The 23,168-nt window shown below is 36.7% G+C and overlaps 2 protein-coding genes across 9 annotated transcripts in view; one reads left to right on the forward strand and one right to left on the reverse strand.

Moving 5' to 3' along the window:
• dcaf6 (ddb1 and cul4 associated factor 6) overlaps positions 1–12,794 on the forward strand; it is a 30,846-nt gene extending 18,052 nt beyond the window's left edge. Inside the window, exons 11-21 of one of the 7 annotated variants that reach the window (XM_051906292.1) lie at positions 1,372–1,548; positions 3,990–4,049; positions 5,907–6,159; positions 6,931–7,037; positions 7,133–7,466; positions 7,629–7,670; positions 9,694–9,832; positions 9,994–10,150; positions 10,250–10,338; positions 10,681–10,786; positions 12,322–12,794. In XM_051906292.1, coding sequence (XP_051762252.1) covers positions 1,372–1,548; positions 3,990–4,049; positions 5,907–6,159; positions 6,931–7,037; positions 7,133–7,466; positions 7,629–7,670; positions 9,694–9,832; positions 9,994–10,150; positions 10,250–10,338; positions 10,681–10,786; positions 12,322–12,380 — 1,523 coding nt within the window. In that variant the 3' untranslated portion in view covers positions 12,381–12,794. The remainder of the gene's footprint in view (positions 1–1,371; positions 1,549–3,989; positions 4,050–5,906; positions 6,160–6,930; positions 7,038–7,132; positions 7,467–7,628; positions 7,671–9,693; positions 9,833–9,993; positions 10,151–10,249; positions 10,339–10,680; positions 10,787–12,321) is intronic. The other 6 variants (XM_051906293.1, XM_051906296.1, XM_051906295.1 and 3 more) reach the window with 6 other exon arrangements.
• A 531-nt stretch (positions 12,795–13,325) lies between these two features.
• On the reverse strand, positions 13,326–21,726 carry gpr161a (G protein-coupled receptor 161a). Of its 2 annotated transcripts, XM_051906305.1 has the most exons (6): positions 20,710–21,726; positions 19,339–19,747; positions 17,417–18,135; positions 17,218–17,325; positions 15,634–15,753; positions 13,326–14,638 (listed from the first exon to the last, which is right to left on the reverse strand). In XM_051906305.1, exons 2-6 carry the CDS (start codon positions 19,698–19,700, stop codon positions 14,349–14,351), a joined length of 1,599 nt encoding a protein of 532 aa, XP_051762265.1. In that variant the 5' UTR covers positions 19,701–19,747; positions 20,710–21,726; the 3' UTR covers positions 13,326–14,348. The 2 variants fall into 2 exon arrangements, with proteins under 2 accessions (XP_051762265.1, XP_051762263.1); XM_051906303.1 differs by having other exon boundaries at positions 19,339–21,726.
• Between the last annotated feature and the right edge of the window lie 1,442 nt (positions 21,727–23,168).

The raw sequence follows: 23,168 nt of genomic DNA on the forward strand, positions 1-23,168 counted from the left end.
ATATTCAAGTTACGGAAAAAGTGTAAACTGACGTCGAGTCAGTTACACTTTTTCTGTAAGTTGAATAGGGAAGGTGTAGGACGTAGCATAAACGTTTTGAACTGTGAGAGTTTTACACTTTCTTCATATGTTGAATCTGGAAGACGGTTTAGCGGAAGCTAGATATTTTACTCCATAACTTGTTAAATATGGATATTTTTTTACACAAGCGCATCGCTTTGCATCCCCCCGAGTCGTGTAGAGTACACGTTTATGATGGATGGATGTGGATGTAGACACTTTCTTCAGCTCATACTTGTGAACCCTGTTCACTGCCATTATAAAGCTCGGATGCGTCAGGATATATATTAATATTTCTCTGATTATGTTCATCAGAAAGAAGTCATATACACCTAGGATGGCTTGAGGATGAGTAAAGCTTGGGCTAATTTTCATTTGAAAGTGAACTAATCCTTTAAAGACTTTTTGTGTAAAGTCTAATTCCATTAAATGCTGTTCTTTTGAACTTTCTATTCATCATAGAATCCTGAAAAAAATTTATCATTGTTTCCACAAAAATATTAAAACAGCATATGTAATCATATTTCAAAATAATTCAGTTTTTACTGTATTTTTGGTCAAATAAATGCAGCTTTGGTGAGAATGAGACCTCTTTCAAAAACACATTAAAAATGTACCGACCCCAAACTTTTAAACTGTATTCTGTATTGTTTTATGTTAATTTCTTTTAATGTTTGGGGGGGGAGGGATTTTCTTGAGACATGTAATTTTCTTGTGCATGTAAACACAGTCATTGTATCTCTGCTCCATAAAGATGATGCACTTATTATTTATTGTGAGCTTTCTAATCAAATTCATCTCATTCAGTTTATACAGTAGGTCCATTTATCAGCTTTCAATCATCCAACTCTATAAAGTGCTTCCTTTTTTAAGGCCTACGTGTTTACTGATTTGTTGTCCTCAGGTGGGGTTTCTTTCTTGAACATTGAGTGCCGTTAGGGCCTGCATCAACCGTCACACAAACAGAAGCAGGATGAAACATGTAGTTGTGTCTGTTGCCTGCTTTTATTTATTGAATGATAAATCCTTCCTTTTCTCATGGTGTCAGTGCAGGCATTTTTATGTGTGCGTTTCCTCTCATGACTATAGAACATGTGTGGACGTGTTAGTTTAAAGCAGTTTCTTTTCTTTTTTTTAGCAGTGGGTGATGAAACCCTGCAGTCTTGTCTGTCATCACTCAGCCTACAGCTTCAATCATTAATTTGCTCTTTTACCCATCATTCCTCCTTATCTATGATTTGCCTTTCTTCTCTTTCCCCATCCCATCAATTTTCCCATCCTGCTCTTCTCTCTCCCTCTGACCCCACTCAGAATATGGTCCTCACCGGCTGCCGGTAAGTTTAGTGTGTAGACGTTTGCAGAGACTGCTTCTCTTGTCGGACCCCCCTGGACAGGGCAGACGCACAATGCCTTCTGTACCCGTTACTTCCAGACCAGAGAGCTCAGCCCGACAGGCTGCTGCTGCTTCTGATGCAGGCCCTTCCGCAGGTTACCATCCCCTCATAGCCTGCATCCCCGCTCTCCTTTAACCTCCTGACCCCTCTGGCTGCCTGTCTCATGGCTGTCCTGATTTGCTACTGCACCTCTGGCTATCGAGTGTGTTCCTCTTCCTCTACCACGCTGACGCGCACACATCTAACTTCTGGTCATTCACACTTACATTCACCAACAGCAGAGCTTTGTTTCAAAACCTAGAGACATCCGATGCAGAAGCTGCCCCTTTGTTTTGGCCAAAATCTTATACAGGATCATGCATATCATGCATATGCATATCCAGACATTTTGATTGTAACGCTACATACTCTAGTGTTCAAAAGTTTGTGGTTGGTTAGATTTAAAAAAAAAATTTGCTTAGCAAGGATGCATTTATTTAATAAAAAATTCAGTAAAAACTGTAATATTGTGAAATGTTATTGCAGTTTAAAATAGTTATTTTCTTTTCAAATATATTTGAAAATGTAATTTATTCCTGTGATGGCGAAGCTGAATTTTCAGCAGCCATTACTCAAGTCTTCAGTGTCACATGATCCTTCAGAAATCATTCTAATATGCTGATTTGCTGCTCAAGAAACCTTTTTTATTATTCTCAATATTTTTTCAGGATTCCTCGATGAATAGAAAGTTCAAATAAACAGCATGTATTTGAAATAGAATCTTTTGTGACAATATAAGTGTCTTTACTATCATTTTTGATCAATTTAATGCATCCTTGCTGAATATTGTCAGTGGTCTGTGTAGATAGTAGACAGTGAGGTAACTTGCTAGATTTTGGAGCAGAGCTCAGATGTCAACCGTACAGTATGTGTATAATACTGCCATCTGTTGATTAAAGGCACAATATGTAAAATTTTTGGATTAAAATATCCAAAAACCACTAGAACAATGTTATATATTTTGTTGACTTGTGTACTTCCAAGAATGTTTAGATCCAGAGAAATAAGCAATTTTAACCAGGACTCGGGACGTGTCAGTGCTTCGCTTATCAATGACATCATACCTGCGTTACCCTCGGTTTCCGGTTTTATTTTGTAAAAACCATGGAAACACCAAAGATGCTTTAATATAGTATGTGTTTTATTAGACAGGTGAGCAACTGTTTGGATACATTGATCGACAGAAAACTAATCATGTTATATAGCTAAACACAGTAAATCTTATTGTATAAATCTCGTTTTCTTGATTTACAGCGAGTACCGTGTTTTACCATGCCTAATATCGATCTAGCTTACTGCAGTGTGCAACAGGTGTCTCATAGCAGCTGCCGAGCAAATGCACAGAGTAGCACTATAACAACTTTCAACATTCAAATGTATCTAATATGATAAAACAGCGCTGCGTTACCCCACATACGCATGACCGGAAGAAGCAGAAGCGGCGACTGTGGCATAATAAAAGTTCTGCTGCTATCGAGACGGGTGTCGCACTCGTCTCTCATTATCAATCGTTCCAGCGGAACCGTCCCGATTCTTTTCCACCGGCTGTAGACATGAAGACCGCACATCCCATGATTCTATGAAATCAAGGTGTCATCAAGCTACGCCTTTGTTTTGAATGAGCGACCTCTAGCAGCGGAAAATTTACATATTGTAGCTTTAATTCATTTGGAATTCAATCACATATAGAGTTGGTTGATGCTGTTTGTTTTTTTTCTTATTTTTTTTCTCTCCAATTTAAACTTTCAACACTGATACATATTTATCTTGTTCTTTTCAAACCTTCTCTTGTTCTTCTGCCCTTTGCAATATTCCACAAAATACTTCTTAGTACCTTCAGCGATATGCGATGCATTCAATTATTGTAGACAAATATAAAATGGTTAGAGGCAAACTGAGCATATTTGTTGTCTATGAACCAGGCCCTAGTGTGCACTATGTATTTTTGGTCATATTGCACTATTAGCTTAACAACATGCTGACATCACATCTTGCCAGGTATTCACAAACCTTTAACAAACATGAGTGACTTGTGGTTGCTTTGTAGCTGCAAGTCACTGTCAGTGTGAACGTAGGTCTGACATCTAAATAAACTCTTCTGACACCGTCATCCTCAACTCCTGAACTACAGATTGCTGTGTGACTTGTTTATTCTGCTTGAAAGTGAATACTGCATTAAAGAAGGCTGTGCATATGTTTGTTCTTTATAAACTGTGCTCTTTTATTTGCTCTCCTGGATGCCATTTCAAGTTTTTTTTTTTTTTTTTTTTTAGGAACAGCCTACTCAATCTTTAACCCTTGGCTTTGTGTCTTTAACTCAGAATTAAGCCTCTTAGACTCGTCTTTACAGAGTTTATGGCTTTTGGGTTTGTTGCGGGAAGGTTTTTATCCTGCCTGCGCTGAAGTGTGTTTCCTGAGGATTTAGGTCTGCACTTTTATGTTTGTACTGGCTCTGTTGTTGTTTCAGTTTTTCAGTACATCTTATTTTTGTTTCAGATTCTCCCTCATCTGTGGTAAACAAACAGCTCGGATCCATGACTCTGGATGAGGAGCAGGGTGCGTCCTTTCCTCTTTTTCCTTCCCTTTTCCTGATTTTCTTTCACTCCTTTGCGCCTGAGCTCTGTGCATCTGTGATTGGAGCAATCTTTGTCCTCAGTCATCTTAAGAAGACTCTGCAGATATGCCTTTCAGTGAACAGAAAAACTTCAGAAAGATACAGAGGCTTTCTGTGGAGCATTATCAAGTTAATGGACATACGCTTACGTCAATAATTCTCGTGACTTTGTCTCCCCTTCTTTGGGCCCAAGTTCATATAAACCTCATCTTTCAAATAATGTCCTGTACACAGGACACATGATTATTTTGTTTCTCTTTTGTTTTTGTATCTTTACTTATTGAGTTCACCCTCCATGACACTGATGTGGGCTTTGTAGCATCAGAGTTTATCTTAAAGGGGTCATATCACAAATATTTTTTTTTGTGCTATAAAAACATTCTGGAAATTCCAGAATTACAGAACTTCCTTCCTAGTTCAAAATAGTATTTATTGAAACTAAGAAAAATGACTTATTAACAAATGACTTCCCACATTTACACTACCATTCAAAGGTTTGTGGTCGTTAAGATTGAAAGTAGTTTTTGAAAGTAGTTTCTTATGCTCACCAATTTGATTAAAATTAACTGTTGCCAAAATAACTGTTTTCTATTTGAATAAATTTTAAAATATAATAAATTCCTGTGATGGCAAAGCTGAATTTTCAGCATCATTACTCTAGTCTTCAGTGTCACATGATCCTCCAGAAATCATTCTAATTTGGTGCTAAAGAAATATTTCTTATTATTATCAATGTTGAAAACAGTTGTGCAGCTTAATGTTTTTTGTGGAAACCAGTGAATAGAAAGCTCAAAAGTACAGCATTTACATGTACACAAACCTTTGAATGGTAGTGTACATGTCAACAACACCCATGCAATGGTGCAGGCCTATTGGTGAAGTAGGAGGGAAATAATGCAAATTTTTTTTTTTTAAATTTTTTATGTTTTTCAATTACAATATTTTAAATGATATTTGTTTATGGTCCTTGGCTTACATTTATGAATGAAAAAAGTAAATAAAATGATTTTTACAAATAGTATGATATGACTCCTTTAAAATGATCTTACTATTCTGCTTTGGAATATGGAATGTTTCCTAGGAACTGAGGAAACAGATTTTGGAGATAATTCCTCTTTATGGCAGTCCTCTTTACTCCATGTCCATGCTGGTGTCTGCACATATTCCCCTTCAGAACAAGATGTTCAAAGAAAGCTTAAACTCCTTTGATTACATTCACTTTCGTTGTACTAAATCTCTTTGCTTTGAGTTAACTGCTTGCAACTTTAACAAACTCTAATCTAATTCTTTATAGCATGAAGTCTATGTGTGCAGCTCACTTTCCCACACATATTTTGTATAAATATGTACTACAGTTTTGCCTTTTTTTTTATTTTTATTTTTTGAGACTACGCAAGGCACTAGGGTTGCCACGATACAAAGCAAACAGTGAAATTTCACGATTCTCAATCGCACAGCAAAAATGAAAATGCTGTTACAATCCTTTATTTAAAACATTAAACATTCATGTAAATATTAAATAAAAAAATTAAATATTTCTCAATGAAATCTGAGCATCTTAAGCTGCCACCTGTGTGTACTGAATTGAGTTGTTTCTCAGTTATTTAATTTATTTTAGTATCAACTTACCACCGTAGCGGTACTTTTGACAACTGTAATAGGCATGATAATCACAAGCTAATATTTTAAAACAGCTGCATCATTAGCTGTAGTTATGACTAATGTAATGTTCCTAAGGAAAGCACACTTTCTGAAATCTCAGTTTTACATCCCTGCTGTTTCCTCTGTCTTCTTTCCAGGAGGTGCAGAAGCGGCAGGACATGTAATCAGTGATCAGAGTACAGGTATCAGTGAAGCTTCCCTAGAGACTACAGAAACCGTGCCATCCACATCAGCGCCTTCACTTGGCACCAGCTCTGGTAACAGCAACGGGAGCGGCAGCACTCCTCCAGGGCCTGGGCGGACGAGCACGGCAGAACCGGTCCTTAGTCTGCACTACAGCACTGAAGGCACCACCACTAGCACCATCAAACTGGACTTCACAGATGAGTGGTGAGCGGCCAGAGAGCCAGCCTTGACCTCTGCACACAAATCACTCCCACAAGCCCCTAAAGAGCCTTGCTGTCAAATACCAAGTCTGCACATGGTATTCGATGTATGGTCATGTAATGTGTTGAAAATGAATTTTTCGAAAGTGGCCACGGCATAAACATATACAGTGATATAAGAGGTCTGCATAGTTATAGTACCACTATATATATATATATATATATATATATATATATATATATAATATAGAAATTTAAAAAATGAAAATAAGAAATAATGTTGTGGCAACTAATGATGAAATACTAAAATTGCTAAAACTAAAATGAAAATAGAATAAAATAGAAATATTGTTAATTAAATCTAAAACTATTGAAAAAATTGTTTTTGTTAATTTAAATAAATCCTAACTAAAATAAAACAAATTTCAGATGAAAAAAAAATGAAACTTAAAATAAGTTTAAAGTATTAAAATGACTAAATGAAAGCTGAAATGAAATAAATGAAAGCTAAAAAGAAATATATATATATAAAAAACTAACTAATAAAAATGACAAAAGCACATTACAAAATTACTAAAATTTTAAATATAAAAATATAAACTAATTCAAAATGTTAATAAATGCTATAATAGTATATAAAATAATACTTGGACACTTACATTTTCTCAAGCCAGAAGCCAGAAGTCAAATATTGTTAATTTTTAATATTTCATTTTTACGAATAGCATTTCTTTGTAAGAACAGATGACTAATTTTTGTCGGCATCTGTGTACAGGAGCAGTCCAGCGTCCAGTGCCAAGGGCAGCAGTGGAGGACATAAGCCTGGGGAGGTGGGTGAGAGCCAGACCAAAGAGGAGCCCACGGGACAAACCTCAGAGCAGAGTGAGTCAACAACCACATGCCCATTGCTACAAAAGTTGTGTAGGTTGTGTGGCTTATTTGTGTGGGATATCTTAACTTCTCTGTCACATAACCAGGGTCAAGCCCACCCTCAGAGAGTCAACCCACACCCGATGGGGTGCAAACTGCAGACAGTGGCAATGAAAAGCCCTCCATTAGCTCTCAAAACAGCATGCCACCGGCGGCACCACCAGAGGGCCTGTCTACTGAAGACTTGGCTCGTCCCAGCGCACCCTGTCCCTCAGAGGAGCTCCAGGCTGCTGGTTCGAGGGACTGCAGGAGGAGCGAGACCGCAGGGATGGGTGGGCAGGGTTCGACTCAACCCTCCCGTAGTAATCAGGACTCTGATGACAGTGACGACGACCCCATTCTTATCCCTTCAGCCAGGTATAGAGGAGGGCAGGGACAGAGGTATGGACTCTCGTCATGTCAAGATGTATAATGATGCAAATCTTCACGATGTGTAGGCAAATGTTATGACAGACGGGAAGTCCCATAAAACATGAGCATGTTTGTGTTAAACAGTGTTTATCTTTTGGACAGTCGTAAGTAAAATTCTACTCTTCTCATTAGATTTAATTTCAGAGGATCAGCTGTAGGTGATAGGATGATAAGGTACTGTAATATTTCTAAGATGGCCACTAATATAATCTAATTGCAAGGAGTGCAGATTTTATTTACTTTTCATTAACCTGATATTGTGTGGCTGTGTAAAACATGTTATTCACTATATAATCTATGTAACGTAGTATTTCCTATTAATGTCATTTCTGCCTGAGACTATACAAAATGTGTGAATAATGACCCTTTTATTAAGCAAATTAATTTCATGCATGAATTTACAAGTTACCTTAGGTATAATTGTTTGGAGTTCAAAAACTGTATTCAGATTTCCACAAAAACAAACAAAATATTATACCAAGGCAGCATTTATTTGATTAAAAATACAGTAAAAACACTAATTTGTGAAATATTATTAAAATTTAAAAGAACTGTTTTCTATTTTAGTATATGGTAAAATGTAATTTATTCCTGTGTTGGCAAAGCTGAATTTTCACCAGCCATTACTCTAGTCTTCAATGTCACATGATCTTTCAGAAATCTTTTTTAATATGCTGAATTGTTGCTCAAGTAACATTTCTTATTGTTATCAATGTTGAAAATAGTTGTGCTGCAAGTTCAATGGTAGTGTATGTTTTCCGTGGTTTCAAAAAACAAACAAACAAACAAAAAAAAACACTCTCTACAAACAAAGCTGATTTAACTCCAAAAATGTTTTCTTAAAGAGACATTAACCAAAATACAAAGTCACACTGTATATCCATTGAAAACATAATTGTAGTAAGTGAAATATCAACAAAACAATTCATAATATGAATTTAACATACACATAGAAGCTAATACTGTTTTTATTATTATTATTATTATTATTATTAGATCATGATATGGGTAAATTATAAAACAGGCCATAGTCTTGCATTAAAGGGTTAGTTCACCCAAAAATGAAATTTCTGTCATTAATTACTCACCCTCATGTCGTTCCAAACCTGCAAGTCCTTCGTTCAACTTAGGAACACAAATTAAGATATTTTTGATGAAATCCAAGAGGTTTTTTATCTCCCATAAAAAGCAACGTAATTACCACATTCAAGGTCCAGAAACGTAGTAAAGACATTAAAATAGTCCACGTGACTACAGTGGTTCAACCTTAATGTTATGATGTGACGAGAATACATTTTGTGTGCAAAAACAAAACAAAAATAACAACTTTATTCAACAATTTCCTCTCTTGCCTGTCAGTCTCTTATGCAGTTTACGTTGAAGACGTTGAAGCTTCCGTGTTCTACATCAGAATGCCGACTCATTATTGGCCGGCTCCTGCGTCAGCATCACATGCATGCGTCTTGCTGCTCATGTGAACAGCGTTGGCCAATACTGTGCCGGCGTTCGGACGTAAACACGGAAGCTCTGTACTGCTTTCACTGCACCAGCTGCGTAACAGATTGATGGGGAAGAGGAAAATTTGTTGAATAAAGTCATTATTTTTGTTTTGTTTTTGCACACAAAAAGTATTCTCGTCGCTTCATAACATTAAGGTCGAACCACTGTATATATGTGGACTATTTTAACAATGTCTTTACTACTTTTCTGGACCTTGAATGTGGTAATTTCGTTGCTTTCTATTGAGGATAAAAAAAACCCATTGGATTTCATCAAAAATATCTTAATTTGTGTTCCGAAGATGAGCAAAGGTTTTGCGGGTTTGGAACGACATGAGGGTGAGTAATTAATGACAGAAATGTCATTTTTGGGTGAACTAACCCATTAAAGGACAGATTTGAGCTATTTCTAGTGACCAGGATATAAAAAAACACCCACAACACCCTAGCATCATGTCGAGTTTTGCACGGTAAAGCAACACTAGTATTTTCTGCAGAAAATTTAGAAATCTATTCAGATAAAATATTGCCCCTCTCATTCAATGCTGTAAGATGTATCGAAACTCTTTAAGCTTGTGAAAATTTGACCATCCTGGACTAATATTGCATTGAGATGCTGTCGAGTTATAGTGTGTTTTAAAGTTTTGGTGCATAGATGCATTTCATGAGCGATATTCTATGTGCTCCATCTTTCATAGACGGTCCGCTGCGGCCCGCATCCAGGAGCTGTTCCGCAGGAGAAAAGAAAGGCGTGAGATGGAGGAGAGTGAGACTCAGAACATCAGGAGACCCTCTGTCAAGATGACGTATAAGGGCCACCGCAACTCCAGGACCATGGTACGCTGGCAGTGTATTAGAGTCTGTCCACAGACTGATGCATATCGTACACAAAAAGCAACTTGCTTTTACTTAATGATTAGTTCTAGTATGTAAACAATCATGTTTTGTAAAGAACCATTCACAGATATTTGCCTTTATTGACATGGTTGTGCATGTAGATTAAGGAGTCGTGTTTCTGGGGGAATAACTTTGTGTTGAGCGGCTCAGATTGTGGCCACATCTTCATCTGGGACAGACACACGGGAGAGCACCTGATGCTGCTGGAGGCCGATAACCATGTGGTCAACTGCCTGCAGCCTCACCCTTATGACCCCAGTGAGCAAAAAAAAAAAAAAAAATGTTTGAGCGAACCATTAAAAGCTTTATTTTAGATGATTTGGATAACATAATTTGTTCTGACATTGTTTTTTGCAGTTCTTGCTTCATCTGGAATTGACTATGACATTAAACTGTGGTCGCCTTTAGAACAGTCAGCATCATTTAACAGAGTCCTTGCTGATGAGGTATGGACAATGTTTTCTGTTTTGATTCTATGAATAAAGTTTTGTTTTGATCCTTCAGACTTTAAAATGTGTATTTAAAGTGCATGCAGTAACACAAGCCTGTTGTTTGCTTTGAGATATAATTAAAATCCCCAGTAGAGGGCACCAGAGCTCTTTGCACGGTTGTTGTCTAAGCCTAAGGATCTGTGTCTGATTTATAGAGGCAGGCAAATCTATTAAATTGAGGCTTTTAAAGGCAGTTTTATTGGCATATCTATGCCTATGTCTATAACTATAGGGGTAAAGTGACCATATATATAAATGTACATATGGATTTAATTTCCTGATGTTTCTGTGTTGTAGGTGATTGCTCGTAATGAGTTAATGCTGGAAGAGACGAGGAACACTATCACTGTCCCTGCTTCCTTCATGCTCCGAATGCTGGCATCATTAAATCACATCAGAACAGGTGAACTTCCTGCTGTACCTTTTTGAATATCTCTTGATTTTATCCAAGTCACATTCATATATATTCATGTAGCAGATCTGTAGTGAGGTCCTAAAAGCCTTTGGAAAAAATTAGAAAATTTAGAATTTTTTTTTTTTTTTTTTTTGAAAGTTAATGACAAAATTTCTAGGTCTCTAATCAAATATGTACACTACCGTTCAATTTTTGGATTTTTAAATGTTTTGGAAAAAGAAGTCTCTTATGTTCACAAAGGCTGTATTTATCTGATCAAAAATATAGTAAAACATTGTGAAATATTACTAAAATTTAAAAAATGTTTCTAGTTTGTTTTAAAATCTAGTTTATTCTTGTGATGCAAAGCTGAATATTCAGCATCATTACTCCAGTCTTCAGTCACATGATACTTCAGGAAAAGATTTTAAAAAATTTTATTGCATAATATTTTCATGGAAACCATGATACATTTTTTTTTTTTTTTTTTTTTTTTTAGGAACAGAACAGCATTTTTTTTTCTTTCAATGTATAAGTCTTTATTTCTACCTTTTGCAATTTAATGTATCCTTGCTGGAAAAAAGTATTAATTTCTTAAAAAATTAAAAAAACTTGCTGACCTCAAACTTTTGAATTTTATTGTAAATTTTTGACATTGATTATTAGGGGTGTAACAATATATCATGTCACAATATATCGCAATACAAAAATGCAACATGTATTGTGGATAGTGACAATCTGTATTGTGTATAGTTCACCAAAAATGAAAATTACTGTGTGGATCGACAGTTTACAATTTTAGTGCCAGTACTACATTAAACTACTCCATATGTAATGTTGAATATAATTTATAATAATGCAATGGGGAATATTTGTGGGTCCTGATAATGCCACATTTCTTATGTTACCAGTAAAAAAGGCCTACATTATTTTAAATATATCTTGTCAGTAACAGAGTGCAAGCATTTTCGTCTAAAATAATTCTGCATTTTCAGCTTCAGAATCCTGAATATTCTTATTCTGGTATCAACATTGTCCTGTGCATTGAGTTACCAGCACCAAGTCCAAGCCTATTCATTTCCACCCCCAATGTAATACCAAATTTAGCATTTTAATCAACAGTACTTTTTTGTTAACCTTTTACCATATGTCTTGAAGTATTGCAATAATATTGTGAGTTCAGTATCGTGATATGTATCGAATCGTGACATGAGGGTATCGGTACATCCTTATTATGTGATTTCTAGCTTCCATTGAAGCCTAAAATGCTCTTTGAATCATTTTCAAATCAAGCTGGAAAACATGATCATCAGCTTTTACACAAACTTGTGGAGTTCATGCAGCTTCAGTTCTGCTGTCATTAAAGGAAAAGATACCAAACACTAAGAAATTTTGTCTAATTATCTTTTAAAATAAGTCTCATTTACCAATGATTTTTACACCTGCAGTGTTTGTCAGTGGATACTTGTTCTACCATTTGGCTTACCACCTTGAACGAGTGTCTAACTGACTGATCTTTCTTCCTCTCCCCCTCTTTTTCTCAGACCGTGTGGAGGGTGACCGTTCAGAAGGCTCTGGACAAGAGAATGAGGATGAACAGTAGCTCTCCTGCTGAAAGTGAATGGTTTTTTGCTACAGTGCACTTGAGCATTTGAGATTTGTACAAGTTACAAAATAGAGTATTTCCTTATTAGTTCAGTTTTTGGCATTGTTATTTTTTAATGAGACTTTTCTAACTAATTACTCTATATGAGAGTAAACTGCGTCTGGGGAGTTCATGCAAACAAGTTGAAATGTAAGAAAAGACGGGACTAGACAGATGGTGCTTGAGAGTATTTAAGTGCAATATTAATTTGTTAAATCAAACGGTTGAGCTTTGAACGGTGTTAAGTGTGAAATCTTATTGTAGCCTCAAATGAAGAACTCAGATGTTTGTATACCAGGAATTATGCATGTCAAACATGAGTTTGCTGAAAACATGTTCTCTTAGTCTCTAACAATGTTGTGTATAAAAGTGGCTCTTTTTTTTTTTTTTTTTTTTTGTCATTACTAAATCTTGCATTGCACAGGCATTTTCTGCCTAACCCCAATTACAGGTACTACTTGCAATATATCATTATCCAAAACAGGCACTATACATTGTTACACTGCGGAATGTTTATAAAGGTTTATTAAAATGAGAACCATTTTTGACTCAGTCTATACATACAACCCACTGCTGTCTAGCCAAATGGTTGTAGCATTAGTTAGCAGGTCGTGTTTCTCTCTCCTAACAGCACAGATGGCCTTTTGTTGTGGCAGCTGTTGGCTTGAGCATTCTGCTAAGTGACTAGTGATCGCTGGGAGAAGCTGAAAAAATGAAAAATCTAGCGGGCCATTATATGCCAACCTCATTTAGCACTGTTAAGGAATGCAAGCCATCTTTTTAAATGTTTGTCTACAGATTTTCAAATTAAGTTCCAGTTCCTTTTCAAACAATGTACCAGAGGACAGTTTAAACATTAAATGTGTTGCGATTTTAACGAAACATGACTGAAAGCTTGTTGAGTACACACAAAGAATTTAATAACACAGTACAAATAATAATTAATTTGGTAGTGCCACCATTGACAAAAAAGCCTATCGATATTGGTAATATAAATGACTGGCGCAATGCAAAAAAAGATTCCACAGGAATGATTAATCATTTTTGAACACACAGTATACTAACCAAACTGAACAAGGTAGGAGTGAAAACACATGATCAGTCACTGATCATAAGTAAAATCTTCAAGTGCAATTGTACCAATGACTAATAATGACAACTATATTGATCTTGCTTTCTCACACCAATACATTGAGCCAAAGCATTTTAATCAGATTTGATAAAATATGCATTTTAAGAGGTATTCTACCTTTTATTATGCCCAGTATCTTTCTGTCCTTTAGATGATTCTTCAATGTCAATTCAATGCCTGAAAAAATACTTTAAGGTGTAGGGCCTGAAAAGAGTTTTTTTTTTTTTTGTCCACATCAATATAACCCCCCCAAATATTTGGGGGTTATATTTTCTTTAAACATTGTGGCACTTAAAAAAATATATAATTGAATGAATATATTAAACAAACTTGAAAAGAGGAGCCTTTCTCTAGGATAATCATTCTTACAAACCGTCAGTACATATAAAAGAGTGGTTACAGTTTCCTTGTAAGAAAAGAGTAAACATAATACATACACAGTACCCAAAACAGCCAAAATACCTCACAATATGAGGGCTGTACATGATTTTACAATATCTTCTATGTTACAAAAACATAACTTATTCTGGTGAGTGACGGTAGGGCTTCTAGTACCTGATACCTTGCAGGTACAGCAATGATTATTGGTCTTTGGTCTCACCAAGGCAAGTAGCAGCAGTTGCTGGCTAAAATAATCAAGTATAAGTTCGTTACCTAGAATGTAAATTACACAAACAACTGTACATTTGTAAACCTCTGCCAATGTGTTAGCTGAATGTTCTGTACCTTTCAAAGCTAAAGATTAAACAAGATTCTGGTCCTTTAAGAAGTTCACCAAAGTTCACGTCAGAGAACTACATGGAAGTGTCACCTATTTTTTCCTCATGCTCCTCCTCCTCCTCCTGCTCATCATCATCATCTTTAACTATTCCTTCATCGATGCTTTCCATCCTGAGTCTCTGTCCATCCAGGTAACGGGGAGCTCTCTGTGTGTTTCGTACTGTAAACAGACTTGTGGGAATTTGAGTCCATTCCCCAAAGAGTTGTAGCTTGGCATCATTCTCTATAGCTTTAGCCAGAGAGGACGCAAAGCTGTCCAAAGAGTTATGGATGTCTGCTGTCACTTGTTCTATTGAGGGGTCACCTTGAGAAAAGGAAATGGAAGAAAATTAAAATATTTGACATTTTAAGATGCTTCTTTGTTTAATTAATTAGTGTTTTCTGTCAGTTTGTGAAAATGCCATTCATAGTAGTGTAATGGAGGTTTAGGAGGCAAGATGGAAAAGCATAAATGTGAGGTTTCTTCTGCATAAACATTTGAGATGCAGGTTGTTTAAAATCAAACTTTTGAGATGGGACTACTGTTCTAGACAGATCAACTAGTAAGTATGCATAAACATTATTTTGTAAGTCTACATTTACGTAAATGTATCAGGTGAAAATTACTCATTTTAATGGCTTAACCTGGTCATAACAGTTTAAAGACTGGATATAACTTGCTAAAAGTGCTTTATCACATTAGTCTCAGGTTAACACGTATAAAGTCCTGTGACTATACTTTCTAAACAGTGTGTATGTAAACTTACACATACAATACTGTTCAAAAGCTTGGGTCAATAAGACTTTTTTTAAATAAATGAATACTTTTATTCTGCAAGGATGCATTAAATTGATTAAAACTCAGTAAAGACTTTTACATTGTTCCAAACACAAAAATAAATGCTGTTCTTTTGAACTTTCTATTCATTAAAGAATCCTGAAGAAATGCATCACAGTTTCCACAAATTTTATAAAACAGCACAACCATTTTGGTCATTGATAATAAGAAGAAATATTGAGCATCAAATCAGCATATTAGAATGATTTCTGAATGATCATGTGACTGAAGACTGGAGCAATGATGCTGAAAATTCAGCTTTGCTATCACAGAAATAAACTACATTTTAAAATATCTTAAAATATAAAAGTTATTTTTTAATTTGTTTTACTGTATTTTTGATCAAATAAATGCAGCCTAAAATTTTCTACACTACAAACTTTCACAAGGATCCACTTTCTATGTGCTTGGTTTTGACCTGGTGACAACTAACAAAGACATTTTTGCATTAGTCAGATGTAAAATAAAAACATGTTAGATACCTTTAGGAATCTGATCCACTTGGTCCTCAAACGTGACAGAACTTCTTCTCTTATTGGCAGCACAGAGGGCTGAGTGGGAGGACTCTGAGGTGTAGCTGTCCAACAGCATGACGTCTGTAGCTAGTGGGTAAATCACAGCAGGCATCTTTCAATCAAATATCAGTTTTAACACTGTTCACCACCACCCACCCACACCAGTCTGGACACTGTGGGAGAGCCGCTGAGCATCGCCGTCTGTCTGTTATGCGATACTCATGGGCTCTGTGTTTCCTCAAATGGCACACCCTGATAACAGCAGTCTGTAAGCCAACAAACCACCTCTGCTGACTGCTCAGATCTGTGGGGGTTGCTGCTGTTTGGTTTTCTTGTACTCAAAGAGGTAAGGATGCAGCGATATTAAAATTCTGGATTAATTAAATGATGATATTAAAATTATATTCCATTTTTTCAAAATATATTAATACACTATACAAATTAAAAATACAATTAAAATAAAAAATAAATTGAGTTACAAAAAAATTCATTTTAAATGCAACAAGTGAATTTAGGCATCACAATAATATAAAGTGTATATGTGACAAATATTAACTTCAGCTTTAGATGATGACAAAGGTAATCTAAATGTAAAAATAGCATGCACAAATGATTATACAATATTGGCTGATACTGGCAAAATAAATAAAAACAAATCTTTAATATCGGACAATATGATACCACTATATTTTGGATCCTTACAAAAAAAGATATCATAAAACCAAAAAGATATTTAACCTTTCATAATCTTTGCAAACTCCCATAAAGACATAGTTTACTAAAAAATTAACAGTTTTGTCAATTTACTCATCCTCACCCACATCCATTATAAAATCCATTATAAAAAAGGAAAAAGGAGATATTAGGCAAAAAGTTTGCGCAGCTCTTTTCCATACAATGGAATTCATTGGTGACGGATGATGTTGAGTTCCAAAAGTGACAAAAAAAAAAAAAGAATCGTTGAAGGATCATAAAACAGAATCTACCATACATTCGTTGTCCAAGTCATCTAAATCATTTTTGATTTTGTGTGAGGAACAGACTGGAAGTTAAGTTGCTATTCACTGAAAACCTTCTAGTTAGTTGTAGCTCTCAAATCTGATTCGGCTTCAATATATTCAAAAGTGGTGCGATGTGTTGTGCTAGTTCACTAATGTATAACCGTATTTGTTGCATGCCTTGTGGCTGAATACAATGTCAGTTTATGCAGAAGTGTGAATGTGATTCAAGAGCTACAGCAGAAGAGATTTTCAGTGAATAGTGACATGAATTTTGGCCTGTTCCTCACAGAAAATGTATCTAGTATGGTTTCAGAAGACTTGAAATACAGCCCATGTGTAGCATGGACTACTTTTATATTACTTGCATGCTTTTTCGAAAGCAATTGCCCCCATTTACTTTCATTCTATGAGAAAGAGCACCCAGGACATTCTGCTAAATATCTTCTTTTTTGTTCCACAGAAGAAAGTAAGTCATACAGGTTTGGAACAACATGAGGGTGCATTAATTACGCCATTTTGTCCCATGTGTGATAAACAGAAGGCGGCCTACCTGAGTCTTGTGTAAAGCTGAAGCCAGTGTCTCCTGTGCTGCTACCACGGCTCAGGAGCTGCCCACCACCCACTAACATGGCCGTCAGGTGAGGAGACATCCCCAGATCTGTTAAACGACAAAGACTCTTAGACATCTCATCCAATCATTAGGTTATGAAGAATCCCAAAAAAATAAAAAATAACAGCAGCAGGCTCACCCGTTATCCGGTTAGAGATGCTAAAGAGACGAGAGGTCCGGTGCCGTATAACAAAAGACTCTCTGTAGTAGCGGTCGCCGTAGCACATGCCCAACAGCTCCTTACGTACGGTCTTGTTCCACAGCCCATAAATAAGTGGATGACACACGGCACTGGTAAAGGAAAGCCAGGAGACTAGCGTCTCCATCTGTGGAGAAACACTGTATTTACCCCACAGTGCTTCGGTGCTTATAACTACCACATACGGAGCCCAAGTTGTCAAAAACGTCCCCAGCACCACCAGAATGGTGACAAACGCCTTGCATTGACTCCCAGAGTAGATCAGGCTCCTGCGGCTACAACTAGAAGACGTGGATGTACTGGAGTTCTTGCGGCCGTTCTTCTGAGAGCTGGACTCCTCCTGAGACACCACCACGCTACCGCAGTAAACCTTGCGAGCTTTGATGCGGGCCACGCGAAAGATGACGCCATAGCAGACCAGCATGGCCATCAGTGGCAGAAGGAAGCACCACGTAACCCAGAAGGTGGTATAACTTATCTCCTTGTGCCAAGCCACCGTGCAGGTCCACTTGAAGCGGTCAAACTCGAAAGCGGACCAACCGAAAAGCGGCGGCAGGCATCCGACCAGGGAGTGGAGCCACACGTAAACAATGGCAAGCACAGCTCGGTTTCCCGTGATTTTCATGGGGTAGATCATGGGATATAATACGGCATAGTACCTAGACATTGATATAAAAGACACACTTCAATCAGTCCCTCATGAGATACACATGACTAGCCAATAAAATGACAAGGGGGTCTTTCTGTAAAACTCTCTGACTGCCAGAAATTAAGTATGGTTTTTAAGATTCTCAAGATGGGCACAGGTGTGTGGCTTCCGGGTTTGTGTATTGATAGAGCTAAATAGGTCTGATATTTTTCAATGTTTATCTTTTTCATAAAAACAGAGGAACTGTTCAAGCAAGACTAGACTTCAGTGTCATGGTGAACTGCAGGCTTAAAGAATTACAGTATGGTCACTGACTACAGCAGTCAAAAAGCATGTTTTGCCAAAAACTGTTTTTGAATTAACTTAAATTAGAGATTTTATAATACTACAAACAAGTATACTTACTTTATTGAACATACAAGTATATTTACTTATGGTCAATAGCATTAAATTAAAACTGTTCATTTCTGTCTATCCAATAATTTATTTAAAAATACATTACAAAATGCAATTCATAAATACAATGACTTGAATGAGCATGTTTTTAATTTCTGTTTGATTTCTGTTGTATAATGTCAAAAAAAGTTTGGCAAAATCTTTTATTATTATTATTTCTTTGGAAAAAATGAAAAACAAAACTGCTCATTAATATTTAATACCAAATCTAATTAACACCAACATGCTGAAAAACAAACATAAATCAGGAAATTATATCATAGAGGGGGCCCCTGCAAACACTTACGACCTTGTGTCGAGGTCAAATAATCTTTTAAAATATCAAATAATTTGAAATCTTTATTACATGGTTCAAATTGTAAAATGCCACGTGGAGTTACTCTCAAAATTAATTATTAATCATATATACTTTTATGCTATATAGCATATGCTTTTTATGCTTATATATATATATATATATATATATATATATATATATATATATATATATATATATATATATATATGTGTGTGTGTAAAATGATGTTTAGTAAATTATGTAAAAAGAACTGTACACTCACAATGAAAATATGATATTACGTTTAATAACTTTTTTGGTTAAACCACAAGGCATTTTTTAGAGTCATTAAATTTTCCTTGAAAGTTGAAACCATACGCAACCAAAATTAGTTCCTTTTCTTTATCATGAACACTTTTATTGACCCTTATATACACAAGGATTCCTCAAACTACAGGATGAGATAACATAATGACTGACCTGTCAATGGCAATGGCTCCCAGTGTAAGCATGCTAGACGAGCTGACAAGTAGATGGAGGAGTGCTGTGAAGTTGCACCACACCACCCCAAACATCCAATCCCGATGCACCGAGCTGGCCGCAACGAAGGGCAGCGTTAATACAGACAGCAGCAAATTGGACAAAGTCAGGCTGAAGACAAACTTGTTACTGGGTGTCAATAAGTAGGGCTTCTTATATAGCGTCACCACAATGACCAGATTTCCCAGACATGCCAATATGGCTATGATGATGATAGAGACAGACTCCAAGACCATAAGCCCACCGTCGTCCAGGCCATTAGTGGAATTGGCCACCGCTGTCCCATTCTTAGAGTTGTTCATTATGGGAGGCTGCTGACTACCCAGGACTGGACAGACATGTTGACAAACTACAACATAAGAGAGAAAAAGCTGTCTGGTTAAAGCTGTCTGGAACTTGAGAAATAATCTGGTGTGGTGGGTTAATTCAAGGGTGTACTGTGTAAAGTATTACAAAGCAAGCTGATTTCAATTGTACAAAACATTGTACAAATGTGGATTACACACATTCTCACAATGTGCTGTTTGTTAAGAACTGAGCTGTGCTGTGAAGGATTCAGAGACCATTTGATCTCAGATTTGAAGTATAAATAAGACTCCTATCAATCTAGAATCACAGGATGTGAATGAAACATAAGAGTCACACAAAATATGCAGAATATGCAACTTTTACATCAGGTTAGCAGGTTTACTGCAGACGGTTGACTAAAAATCACAAGTTTACAATATGCTGCGCTGTGAAGAATTCAGAGACCATCACATTTATTCAACTATATGTACACAAAATATATGCAAGCTTTACATATTGTTATCAGGCTTAATGTAAACGGCTGACTAAAGATAATAAGTTTACGATATTAAGATTTAAGATAATCAAAATTCATTACATAAAAAACAATGACGACAACAACATCAAATAAAAAAATAAATAAAAAAATAAATTAAAAAAAAGGTTGAACAATGCACATATCACTGCATTAGATAACAAAATATCAAACCATAACAAATATAATATGTTTCAATTGTTTACAGTTTAAGTGTGACTTTAGTATCCTAATGCGTGTCGGGCCACTGCATGTGGATCTGTCATGCTTCTTCAATAAATCGTTCACCATGATGCCCATTCAATGTACAACCACAGCACAGCAATGTAATGTGATCAGTTAGCGGAGAGAGTGCAGCGCAAGCAGATTTCTTTCTCAAATTTCCAACAACATCGATATTTTGCATTGCACAAAAATATGCTCCTGATTCTTTAGATTCAAAGTGCATAGTTTATCCTAATGAAATTATAGATACATAGATAACGTACCAGCTCTCCAGGCCAGGCGATATCCCGCTATAGTGCAGTGCTGGTAACTTTCTCCGGCTGGCTTTGTTAGTGAGCGGCGGCTAACTTTAATCCAAAAACTTTATCACCTCCTGCAAGACGCTGGATTTTCTCACGCCCTCGCGGAACAAAATTGCTTTTCGGAGACGCATGCTCGAAGTTTCAACGCAATTACAAAGTATCAAACGATTCAGGGGTGTTCATTTGTTGCGGCTGCTGCGGTCGGCGGTGAATAAAGAGGCGCTGATGACGTCACAATGGCGTCGGAAACCCTCGTCTTGAAAACTTCCCTCCATCTCTACGGCAGACAGTCCGGAGGGTCTCACTCTCACTGATTTGCTCAAATAGTGTTTATGGCTGTTTTCGACAAAAATATCTACATGTTAAAACTAACAGAGCAGCAATGCTTAGAACAACAACAATCTATCTATCTATCTATCTATATTTGAGTCAACAAAACTGCGCTTCTTTGGAAATGCATAAGTAACACATCAAATAGGTAAATAAAAATTAAATAAAATTATTGGGCGAAATTACAGGAATTTGGTGAAGTTATAGTGAATACAAATTCCTAAATAATTTTAAGTCCCCTGTAGTTAAGAAGTACTGCTCGGATGCTGACATTCTGTGTATAGGCTAAATGTATGACTAACACAAATTTAAACAAAATGTTATATTTGCTTAGTCTGAGTGAGAAATTTAAAAATGAATTAAGTTCCATAACATAGATTGAAATATTGTGGCCGGCTGAATATGAGAAAGGAAAAACTTTTGACAGTTCAGTGTTTTTATACAGCGGTTAAAGCTGATTCTTTTGGCCAAGACCACCTAGGCATTATGTTGCATTCACTTGTGTGAGCGAGCAGACATTCATTCAACACTAGGTGGCGTATGCGTGCTGTCATCAGACACACACACACACACACACACACACACACACGCACACACACACTAGTAGTATACAGGTGCTGGTCATATATTTAGAATATCATCAAAAAGTTGATTTATTTCACTAATTCCATTCAAAAAGTGAAACTTGTATATTATATTCATTCATTACACATAGACTGATACATTTCAAATGTTTATTTCTTTTAATTTTGATGATTATAACTGACAACTAAGGAAAATCCCAAATTCAGTATCTCAGAAAATTAGAATATTGTGAAAAGGTTCAATATTGAAGACACCTGGTGCCACACTCTAATCAGCCAATTAACTCAAAACACCTGCAAAGGCCTTTAAATGGTCTCTCAGTCTAGTTCTGTAGGCTACACAATCATGGGGAAGACTGCTGACTTGACAGTTGTCCAAAAGACAAACATTAACACCTTGCACAAGGAGGGCAAGACACAAAAGGTCATTGCAAAAGAGGCTGGCTGTTCACAGAGCTCTGTGTCCAAGTACATTAATAGAGAGGCGAGAGAAAGGAAAAGATGTGGTAGAAAAAAAGTGTACAAGCAATAGGGATAACCGCACCCTGTAGAGGATTGTGAAACAAAACCCATTCAAAAATGTGGGGGAGATTCACAAAGAATGGACTGCAGCTGGAGTCAGTGCTTCAAGAACCACTACGCACAGACGTATGCAAGACATGGGTTTCAGCCACTCTTGAACAACAGACAGCGTCAGAAGCGTCTCGCCTGGGCTAAAGACAAAAAGCACTGGACTGCTGCTGAGTGGTCCAAAGTTATGTTCTCTGATGAAAGTAAATTTTGCATTTCCTTTGGAAATCAGGGTCCCAGAGTCTGGAGGGAGAGAGGAGAGGCACACAATCCACGTTGCTTGAGGTCCACTGTAAAGTTTCCACAGTCAGTGATGGTTTGGGGTGCCATGTCATCTGCTGGTGTTGGTCCACTGTGTTTTCTGAGGTCCAAGGTCAACGCAGCCGTATACCAGGAAGTTTTAGAGCACTTCATGCTTCCTGCTGCTGACCAACTTTATGGAGATGCAGATTTCATTTTCCAACAGGACTTGGCACCTGCACACAGTGCCAAAGCTACCAGTACCTGGTTTAAGGACCATGGTATCCCTGTTCTTAATTGGCCAGCAAACTCGCCTGACCTTAACCCCCTAGATAATCTATGGAGTATTGTGAAGAGGAAGATGCGTTATGCCAGACCCAACAATGCAGAAGAGCTGAAGGCCACTATCAGAGCAACCTGGGCTCTTATAACACCTGAGCAGTGCCACAGACTGATCGACTCCATGCCACGCCGCATTGCTGCAGTAATTCAGGCAAAAGGAGCCCCAACTAAGTATTGAGTGATGTACATGCTCATACTTTTCATGTTCATACTTTTCAGTTGGCCAAGATTTCTAAAAATCCTTTCTTTGTATTGGTCTTAAATAATATTCTAATTTTCTGAGATACTGAATTAGGGATTTTCCTTAGTTGTCAGTTATAATCATCAAAATTAAAAGAAATAAACATTTGAAAT

This window comes from Ctenopharyngodon idella, chromosome 9 (genome assembly GCF_019924925.1).
Source record: "Ctenopharyngodon idella isolate HZGC_01 chromosome 9, HZGC01, whole genome shotgun sequence".
NCBI lineage: Eukaryota > Metazoa > Chordata > Actinopteri > Cypriniformes > Xenocyprididae > Ctenopharyngodon > Ctenopharyngodon idella.